General features: G+C 34.8%; 2 protein-coding genes across 2 annotated transcripts; one reads left to right on the forward strand and one right to left on the reverse strand.

The window, feature by feature from the left end:
- Positions 1 to 104: 104 nt before the first annotated feature.
- On the reverse strand, positions 105 to 629 carry BDCG_07624 (uncharacterized protein; the record flags this gene model as incomplete). The annotated part of the gene is made up of 1 exon (XM_045423409.1): positions 105 to 629. The coding sequence occupies one exon, from the start codon at positions 627 to 629 to the stop codon at positions 180 to 182; it is 450 nt and encodes a 149-aa protein (XP_045278814.1). The 3' UTR covers positions 105 to 179.
- A 10,164-nt stretch (positions 630 to 10,793) lies between these two features.
- On the forward strand, positions 10,794 to 10,988 carry BDCG_17601 (uncharacterized protein; the record flags this gene model as incomplete). The annotated part of the gene is made up of 1 exon (XM_045426702.1): positions 10,794 to 10,988. The coding sequence occupies one exon, from the start codon at positions 10,794 to 10,796 to the stop codon at positions 10,986 to 10,988; it is 195 nt and encodes a 64-aa protein (XP_045282232.1).
- Positions 10,989 to 11,254: the final 266 nt, after the last annotated feature.

The following is an 11,254-nucleotide window of genomic DNA, read 5'->3' on the forward strand; positions in this document are numbered from 1 at the left end:
CCTCCCGCGCGATACGAAAGAGACGGAAATATTCGTGGGACGGATAGGCATCAGGGATGGTGGTCGATTCGTTCGTACGAGTTTGGACAAAGATATGCTCCACGCGAAGCTCGGAGTACATAGTCAGTCCAAGTAGTTAAATTAGCTTTCACGCAGACAATAATGAAAAATGATAATTATCACTCTAGGATAGGTATAGTTACGATGACGCGTGCAATATTGTATAACACCCAGCTCATCTCGAACGTCGGATTACCATTGTTCTGGAAGATCAGGCTCCAGGTTTTCGGTTGTGACGACGACTCGTAAAAAATACTCTCATAAGGTACCTCCTCAGGTGGGAGACTGTCTCTCGTATCATCCAAAGTTTTACTCAAAATAGGAGAGGTATGCCGTCGGTCAAATCCAGTGGAACGGAGATGATCGCTCTGGGAGGTGGTTGCACTCTGGCTTATATCGGACCAGTCGATATTATCGTCGGGAGGATCCAGCTGAAACGAGCCCCGATTTAATTTTGAAGGAGGTTGTCGACAAGGGCCTGAGACATCCACAAGATAGTAGAAAAGAGTGTTAGGCTGGCTACGCCATTGCTTCTGGTCAAAGCCAGGCCAACTACCATCAACAGACATGCTGATTCAAATGGTACAAAGGTTGTCAGAGGATACTCTATGGCTTGCGCTTTGGTCGTGGCAGGATGCAGCTATAAGCAGAACAACAGTTTGAGAACAGCGCACAGGAAGTAATAAATTCAACAGTCGGATGTGCCTGTAGTTTAGGAGTAGAATCCAGCGACCACTTCAGAGATGATAAATCTATGAAATAAATAGATGTTCTTATCAGACGTCCCTGGCGGAGCTGTAAGATCGATACGAAGACGCTCCTTTTAGCTAGAATAGAGCAGCTGGTTGAGACACATGGGACATACGTTGCCGCTGAGGGCGAATGAAGCCATGTTGCATGATTCCAGCTCGGGAAGAACCCTTCGCTGAAATGAATTGGTATATCCATCAGTCAAATGGAGGCGGTTAAACACGCGTCCCTGAGCGCTATTATTTAATATGTTATTGCTTGCAGAGTCAACGTTGGCGCCAACATAGTATGTGATAAATAACAGGAAGGTCCCGCGCCAAACTTTCATCCCGGCGAATTTCTCCAGAGAACGTTTTAAGACCTCAGCGGGGCTTCTTGGTTGGGTTAATGTATTTTTCTTCCCAAGAGATTGAAAGAATGAAAAGTATCAACGAAATTTTGTCAGAACAAAGGTCGAGGCAAATCCCAGTAACAAGCAGGCAGATGTTGAAACTAACTACTCCGTACTGTGTAATGAGATCAATCAAATTGGTAATGAGACTATCAAATATTCTGGTCCTGGTCCCAGACACGCTCACACGGTCAGTCTAACTGTGATAATGTACATCAACTGATTCCATATTTTTTAGCAGCCTCAGTGTAAGTAGAGATCAATTGCACATTCAAATTATCAATTGCTGCTTGTATAACTGCTTTGTGATGCATGTTGTGAGTGTTTGAAGATGGATGAAAAAATGAAGATTGAGCGGGCGTTAGGTGGTTGATCACGTTATAGAAGAATCTGATTGATGAATATAAGAACTCTGCTTTTATACAGAGTCAGCAGATTTTTTCTTGCATATCAGTGAGACACTGCTGCAAGCACTGTTTCAGCTACTCTCACTCATAGAGTGGAGAAAGAATAGCTGTCTATTATTTATATAGAACAAGCCTCAATCGCTCGCTTGCGCTCGCTTATTCAGCTTGAAAAACGTGCTGTTTAATCCCTCAGATTGAATGTAATGAGATATCCATGAATATGAACAGCTGCACATGACTTGTATAAATGAATTCCATGTAATCCACAACTGTTAATAGAGAACAACTACATAGAAAAAAGATGAATAACACTGTAGCAGTGTTGTAGAGTTAATGTAGAAGCTTTAAGTGAGATGTAATTAAATGTCAGACAGCTCATGTAAAGATTTTAGAACTACAATATATATAATCAGCAATTGAAACATGTCATAATTTACTTCAATTAATCATCAAATCATCTGAAATACAATTGAAGCAGTTAAAATGATTGAATGTAAGTAGAGAACTGAAAGAGAAACAGCTCAGAAATTATGAAATTATAGCTAATAATAGTGCAGAGCAAGCTCAGCAAGCTCAGAGAGCTCTGAAGACTCAGCAGCTTATTAATTTATCTACACTCACTTCTCAGCAGTCATGTCAGCAGCTCATCAACATGTGAACATCTGAATATAGACTACAGCTGCTGATAGAATAAATAGCTAAGAAAGACAGTGAGATTATTGCACAGCTATGTGAGATAAAGTCTAAGAGAGATATAGTACTGTGTGAGAAGAAATTCAAGTCTCAGTTAAAAAGAATAATAAATGTAGAATCAGTACTTACTCATAGCTGTGATATCAAAGTCACTTTATTATACAGCTTGTGCAAGAAGAGTTATGATTCATTTGTTAAGTATATTATAATCTTTAATATATTAAAGAGAGTCTGTGTAAATTATTACTATAATTCACTGAGTAAACACTGCAGCTTGCAGTCTGATAAGTAATGAATCATCTCTATAACATATAAATTCATTAGCAAAATGTATATGTAAAATATATATACTGATATAAAAATAATAGAGAATTAGCAGTCTTTCACTTCTATTAATACAGAGAAGAATGAGAAGAAGAAGAGAAAGAGAAAGAAGCAGACTATCAGTATAAAGTCAGATCAGATGACTCAGCTGTCTGATTCAGTTAAAAAGAAATAGATGATATTTATAACTCTGAAGAATAAAGAGAAGAATGATGAAGTTAGTGACAGTGAGATCACAGAGTTAAAGTTATTATAACTGTGAGTGAAGATGCACTGACTCTGTAAGATGAAGAAAGAGATGAAATATTTATATAGAGAGTAAGATAAAACTGTGAGTCTGTTGTAGATAACTCAGCTCAGTTAACAAAGTATCTTCACAGACATTACAGCTCTGATTAAAAAATTCAAAAAATAGAGAGTGATATGAATAAGCTGTATAAGCTGTGTAAGATGTGAGAATGAGCTTAGTGAGATATTATTACTTTTTTCTTTTCTTTAATAGTTAATATCAAATTGAAATGACAGTTTTTTACATATTCAAAGACCTCTATTTTAATGTCTGATAATAGTATTATATAGATAATGAAGAAAAAACAGTAGTAGTAGAAGAATTAGTTAAGAAACTGTAGAATCTCTGAATATATCTTATTTAATATACATCTCTTATCATTCTCATCTAGTAAGACAGTTAACTGATTAATATCTGTAGTTTAAGAGAGTGTAATGTATAGCTGATCATGTGAGAATACAGAGTTTCTGAGATTAATATTAACTGTAGAAAGAGACTGTCTCTGAGACTTATTAATTGTCATTACAAAGTATAAATGAACTGAAAACTGACAGTGAGTTATATCAAATGAAATCTCAACAGATTGAGCTTGTAGATTAATTCATGACAGTATATAAACTGAACTCTTATACATATCAGATATGATCTTCATCTCAAGTAAATAGATTATCATCTGCTGAATAATCATTCTTATGTCATTGCAGAGCTCTTCAGATAGTCAGAGATTATATAGAAGTATAACAGAAGTGCTTACTTTCAATCTTAATATAGATGATAACAGAGCTGAACAGTTAATAACAGTCAGATATTCATAGAAGAACTTCTTACAGCTCAGAGTCAGATCATCTGTATAAGTTATATCTGCAGTATAAAATATATGAATATTATCTGATATAACTGTTATAACTTATTCATTAATGCAGAATACATTCTGATTTAATACAGTGAGAATGACACAGCTTTCAAAGTAATTAGAGCAGACTGCTGCAGTTCTAAGTTCAGCTGTAGAAAATACTCTCTTACACAGTACACTGATATCAGCAGTCTGATGAATATAGAATGAAAGATCAACATGATTAATACAGTCTGAATTATATAATATTTAATTAAGTTAATTTATAAACATTATATTGTTATTATCTGCAGTCAGTCTTATATTCCTTCTCAAGTGCAGTACAGTTAACTGCTGTCATATATATGAATACTGCAGATAAGCTGTAATAACTGCAGCATAGCTGTCACACAGTACAACAGACAGAGTCTGTATAAAATCATTATTAAATATAACAGATATATCATCAAAAAGCTCATCTGATGAATATAAATCTTGAAGAAGATAGTTAACAATCTTCATATAATAGTGATACTGCATAAGAGTCTCATCTTAAATAATCAAGTCTACAGCCTGCAGCAGACAGCTTAGTTCACTGTGAATAATTATCTTTGACACAGAATCTGCATTTAATTCAATTGAGATGATAAAATATGAGTGAGTAGTTCTGTCATGCAGTAAAAGAACAGCTACAATATCAGAGAAAGTTATACAAAGAACTGTTTTTTCACCTGTATATAGACAGCTATAGAGAGCTCTGTAAAGAAATGTTTTATCAGTGTTATCAGAATCTTGTAGAAAATAGTGAGATAACTGTAATTCTATTACAGTCAGAATTGAATCATATGCATGATATTAATCATCATTTAACTGCATCTGCAAAGCATCTGCAGTGATGATTTTCTCTATAAGATTGTAGTTCTACTTCTTAAAAAGTAGCTGGTTTTTAATAAGATTATTCTATACAGAGCTGCATGCAGACAGGTCAAAGTCTGTAAGAATCTTGTCAAACTCATGCAGAAGCTGCTGAATAAGAAACAGATTATAGTTATAATATGAATCTTCTGCAGAAGCATTGATAATACAGTCTGAATTTATCTGATACAGTTGATGTGAAAGATCATCACAGAGAGTATGATGAAAACATGCTCAGAGAGCAGGTGAATCTGCAACATTTTCATGAATTAATGCAGTGATGAATACTGACTGCATGTGATAAGCAGTTATAAATACAACAGTAGATTCAAATGTAATGATTCACTTATTATCATTATACAGAAGATCAAGTGCCTGACATACTGCACAGAATGTAGAGTGATAAACATCATTCATCATTTACAGAGTCTCAAAGCTCAGTGAACTATGTATGTTAATAAGAAGCAGTTATAAAAAGAACATCTCATTATTATATAAACTGAGATGAGACAGATGATTAACTGATCTTCTCTTCATATGACTCTTTCATCTCTGATTATATTTGTCTCAAATAAAATGATGAGAAAATTCTTGATAGAGATACTGAACATCTGAATATGAATTGTTATAGACAAAGAATGCCATGAACTTAGATATGTTATTTATCAAACATTCAGTAATACATTTATAATCTTTACATTCAGATTCAGAGAAGTAAATCATCTGATAATCTGATAGATGAATAGACAACATCTCAACAGATGAAAACTTCTGATGTATATAGAATGTGAATATATATCATACAGTCTCAGTTGAGCTGATATAATACTTATACAGTCAAATATCAATCTCATTATTGAAGTTAATAATATGAAGAGCAGTGTGATTCAGGCTCTTGTAGATGTATTTATTGATATATTTAATGGCTTCAACAGAGGCACAGACCTCTACATTTATATATGCTTTATATGTGTGAATGAGATAGAAGTTGTATGAAACAACTCATTGATTGTCAATTACAATCTCACTGTTGTTAATAGTATATTTAAAGAAGATAGATGAATCATGCTTCTGTCTGTACAGAGAATAGTCATTCTCTTCAACAGCTGTAGCACTCTGAAAAGCTTTGAGAAAACATTTTATACATCTGTTATTCTCATGGCAGAGGCTTGTCTCACCAGTATTATATGAATCATGAATTATGAATTTACAGATCAATTCACTCAACCCATCTATATTCTCAGCAGAGCTTGACAGCTCTGTAGATATAATATCATCAATTGTATCAGACTGCAAAAATCACTCAGAGTTCTCTAGTCAGATTAATAGATGCATATGAGGCAGTTCATATTTTTAATATTCAATTATTCATACTCTAGTCAACATTGACCTGAACAGCTGTCTGAATTTGAGAATGTTAAGAAAATGAAAAATCTTCATTGTAAAAACATATACAATTAAATCTGAGTGATCTGCTGCAGTCTGATTAGAAAGCAACTCACAGATAATCTTCTCTCACTCAGAGTTGACTGTGAATATAATGAAAAGAATTGAACATCTGTAGTTGAAGACAATTATCATAGAATTCTGAAACAGTTTATACATAAAATGTTCACTGTCTATATAAGAAGCAGGTAATATCACATAATAATCAAGCTGCTCATGATCTGTATCATCTGCCTGTATAGCATCATGTAAATCACTATATTGATCTGCACAGATTTTCAGTTAGTGAGCATGAACTCAGTTCAGCTGCTATTCATTAACATTTGTATAGATATTAACTAAATATTGTTGAAATAGATATCTAATCTGAAAAAGAGAAGCATCAACATCATCTCATTGAAAAAGATTATATGCATGTCATATATACAGAGTCAGGCTACAGTCATCACACTCATCTTCATTCTCAACAGCATCATCAACATCATTATCAGAGTCATTGTGAGCGGGTGAGAGGTCTGTAAGCACATTTATATCAATATATCAGCTGTGATCTCTGAAAGGAAAAAGTAGAATATAATGCAGTGAAAGATATAATGAACTGTGAGAATCAATACATGTGAGACTCAAGTCAGCACCGGGCTGTCATAGTGTCAGAAGAATGGCATGAGAGTGATGAGTGCTGTCAGAAGTGTTCTGTATAACAACTGCAATCTCAGAGACAGTAGGCAGATTCTCATAGCAGTAGTCATTGCCTGTCTTCAGCTGTAGAACAGGGTTCAAACTGACACACACAGCAGAGCTGTTCTGTAGTATCTCTCATGCAGACTGGTAAAGCTGAATAAAAGAATTAATCTTGAGAACATTAGCAGTTATAACAATATAATAGAAGAATGTGAAAAAGTAAATGAATGAACAGCAAGCAATGCAATACAGATATGATTAAATATACTAGAATATATAACAGAGTCTGCACTGTTTAAAATATCTGCATCAAACTGTGAGTTATGAATTCACATTTGTGTAAAACAGACATTCTTATCTGACTCAGGCTCTAACAGCTCTTGCAGGTGATAGAGTTCTCTCTGTATTTGAAATAACACTGAGCTGCTAGTAGCCAGGCAACCCAGGTGTGAATCCTGCTTGCACTTAATAGATATAAATGTCAGGACAGAGTTGTAGTTCTGAATATGCTTGTGAAAATGCTTCATGTCAGCTGTATTATCATTAAACAGCTCACATAGCTCTTGTGAGAGTTCTTTGACAGATGGCAGTCTTACAGCATCTCTTGCACAGCATGTGAAAAACACTGATAGAGTCTTTGATGACTTATGTACACATTTATCAATTCAATGCTTAGCTCTGCAGGCAGAGCAGCAGACATTCATTCAGTTAAAATCAAGTGATTGATAGTAACAGATGTAGAATCAGAAGCTGCAGAGAACAGATCAGCAGCTGTGAGTGATTGAAGAATTAACAGCTGATTCAGAAATAGTTGAGCTGATTTAATTATTGAGAATATCAAGAAACAGCTGCTCTGATGAATTCATATATATATAATCTGCATAAACTGCTGCAGCAGCTGTCAGATAACAGTGTTTAATATCATGAGCATATTCACAATTGAGAGTCTGGCAGTTATTGTAGTTCTTGAACACACAATTGACAGTGCAGAATAGATGAGATGAACAGTCTTCACAGTATATATCACAGTGTGACAGCTCAACTCACTGTGAGTTGAGCACAGAAACAGCTATATTTCTCAATAACAGACAGAAGATTTGAACTGAATGTGTCTGATATGCATGACACTGAGCTTGACAGCACATAGAGCATGTACAAAATAATGCATTGAATTGAGAATGTTTAAACATGCTGAGAGAATGAGAATCTTCACATGTTGAGCAGCAGTGCATGAAAGAGTATATTAATAATAATGAATGTAGTACATAGATTGTAATGAATGTAGATAAGAGTATAAAGAATGTAAATATAGTAGAGAACATCTGTAAAGAAAAGAATGAAGATTATCTATCAGAGTTGTACAGGTCACAGAGCCAGCTGTTAATCTCAATCATAAATTTAATAAGGTGCACATGATATCATGTGAGATCATATTACAGTGTTTTTTACATGGAAAAGTTGGTTTTTCTTTAATATATAGAGAGATAGCAGTTATAACAACATAATAGAAGAATGTGAAAAAGTAAATAAATGAACAGTAAGCAATGCAATACAGATACAATTAAATATGCTAGAATGTATGACAGAGTCTGCACTGTTTAAAATACCTGTATTAAACTGTGAGTTGTGAATTCATATTTGTATAAAACAGATATTCTCATCTGACTCAGACTCTAATAACTCTTGCAGGTGATAGAGTTCTCTCTGTATTTGAAATAGCACTGAGTCACTAGTAGCCAGATGACCCAGGTGTGGATTCTGCTTGCACTTAATAGATGTAAATACCAGGGCAGAGTTGTAGTTCTGAATATGCTTGCAGAAATACTTCACATCAGCTGTATTATTATTAAACAGCTCATGTAGCTCTTGTGAGAGTTCTTTGACAGATAGCAGTCTTACAGCATCTCTTACACAGCATGTGAAAAACACTGATAGAGTCTTTGATAATCTGTGTACACATTCATCAATTCAATACTTAGCTCTGCAGATAGAGCAGCAGACATTCATTCAGTTAAAATCAAGTGATTGATGATAATGAGTGTAGAACTGAAAGCTGCAGAGAACAGACTGACAGCTACAAGTGATTGAAGAATTAACAGCTGATTCAGAGATAGTTGAGCTGATTCAATTATTGAGAATATCAAGGAACAGCTGCTCTGATGAATTCATATATATATAGTCTGCATGAACTGCTGCAGCAGCTGTCAGATAACAGCATTTAACATCACAGACATATTCATGATTGAGAGTTCAGCAGTTATTGCAGTTCTTGAACATGTGATTGACAGTATGAAACAGATGAGATGAACAGTCTTCACAGCACATATCACAGTGTGACAGCTCAACTCACTGTGAGTTAAGCACAGAAGCAGCTACATCTCTCAATGACAGATAAGAGGTTTGAACTAAATGTGTCTGACATGCATGACACTGAGCTTGACAGTATGTAGAGCATGTACAGAATAATGCATTGAATTGAGAATGTTCAAACATGCTGAGAGAATGAGAATCCTCATATATCAAGCAGCAGCGCATGAAAGAGTATATTAATGATAATGAATGTAGTACACAGGTTGTAATGAATGTAGATAAGAGTATAAAGAATGTAAATACAGTAGAGAACACCTGTAAAGAAAAGAATGAAGATTAACTATCAGAGTTGTACAGGCTGCAGAGCCAGCTGTTAATCTCAATCATAAATTTAATGAGGTGCATATGATATCACATGAGATCACATTACAGCATTTTTTGCATGGAAAAGTTGGTTTTTCTTTAATATATAGAGAGACAAGCATCAAATGCTTGCTTACGCTCGCTTTTCTGCTTGCGCAGCCCCCTCTACCACTTCCACCCTTCCTCTCGATCACTTCCTACCCTCTCTTTACCACCCCTTCCATTCCTTACCCTCTACTCCCTCTACCACCATCACCACCTCTACCGCTTCTATCACCCTCTCTCTCTACCACTCTCTTTCACTCTGTATCACCCCGTATCACCCCTATCATCTCTTCTACTTCTTTCACCCCTTACTCTCCACTCTCTCTATCACCATCACCGCCTCTACTGCCCCGCAGCCCCTCTACTCTATCACTTTCACTCTTCCTCCGGACCACTCTCTACCTTTCTCTTATCACTTCTTTCACTTCTTTCACTCTCTACCCTCTCTACCATCATCACCGCGTCTACCGCCTCATAGCTTTCTCTATCACTTTCACTCTCTATCTCTACTCTCTTATCATCTCTTTCACCTCTACTCTCTCTATCATCATCATCATCTCTACCGCTCCGCAGCTTTCTCTATCACTTTCACCTCTCTATCTCTACTTCTCTCTTATCATCTCTACTCTCTCTATCACTACTATCATCTCTATCATCTCACAACCTTCTTTATCACTTTCATTCTCTATCTCTATTCACTGTTATCACTCTTTTTATCTCTTTCACTCTTTACTCTCTCATCATCATCATCATTATCATCTCTACTTCTTCTACTACTCTCTTTCACTCTGTATCATCTCTATTATTATTATCAGATTAATCAGAGCTGTACAGACTGCACAGTCAGCTATTCAATCTCATTCATGAATTCAAAGAGATGTATATAACATCACATGAGATTTTATTACAGAGTATTTAACAGTGTTGATAATTACTATATCTACTCTAGTCATGTGTCACTTCAATCTATTCATTTAGTGTAACTCATGTAGTTAGATTACAATACAATATAACAATATTATTCTTCAAGAGGTTATGAAGCTCTCTACACAATGAAAAGCTGTAAAATAATGTGCAATTGACATCTTCATGCATTGTTATAAGTGTGTCTAGATGATTTATTAAGTGATTGAACTCATGATTAATCTAAGATCTGAGAGAACATCTGACTTAATAAAAGAATATATGTCTTCAAGACAGAAAAATGAGAAGATATCAGAACAGCAGATGTAAGATCACAGATCATTATTAATATTAATAATGAACTGAAAAGTGACTGCCTCTGAAATGTTTGAGCTGAATGACACAATCATGAAAGAACAGTCTGATAAGTTCAATATATATAAAGACCTGATTGAAGACATCATCAGTGAGATGTCAGATAATATAAGAGACTCAAGTAATCAGAATGACAATGACTCTGTAAGTGAGAAGACTTGTATGAGACTAGAAATTGCAAGACTTCAGTATGAAGTCAAGTGAATAAAGACAGATAGAAGTGAAAATGAAGAGCTTAATACAGATTTAATAAACTATCTTTAATGAAAGAGTAGAATATCTGTATTGATAAAGATTCTTAATGAATTCAGAGATTAAGTAAGATCTATAAAAAAGCCTATTATACTCACTGACTCTGTAAATTATTCTATGTGAAAGAAAGAGATTCTGCTTATAGTAAGACAATCTGAAATGAATGATATTCTTAATAATAAACAGGTTAATTCTGATGAGAATATCAGTATGAATAT

Source organism: Blastomyces dermatitidis, assembly GCF_000003525.1.
Source record: "Blastomyces dermatitidis ER-3 genomic scaffold supercont1.9, whole genome shotgun sequence".
In the NCBI taxonomy this organism is placed as follows: Eukaryota; Fungi; Ascomycota; class Eurotiomycetes; order Onygenales; family Ajellomycetaceae; genus Blastomyces; species Blastomyces dermatitidis.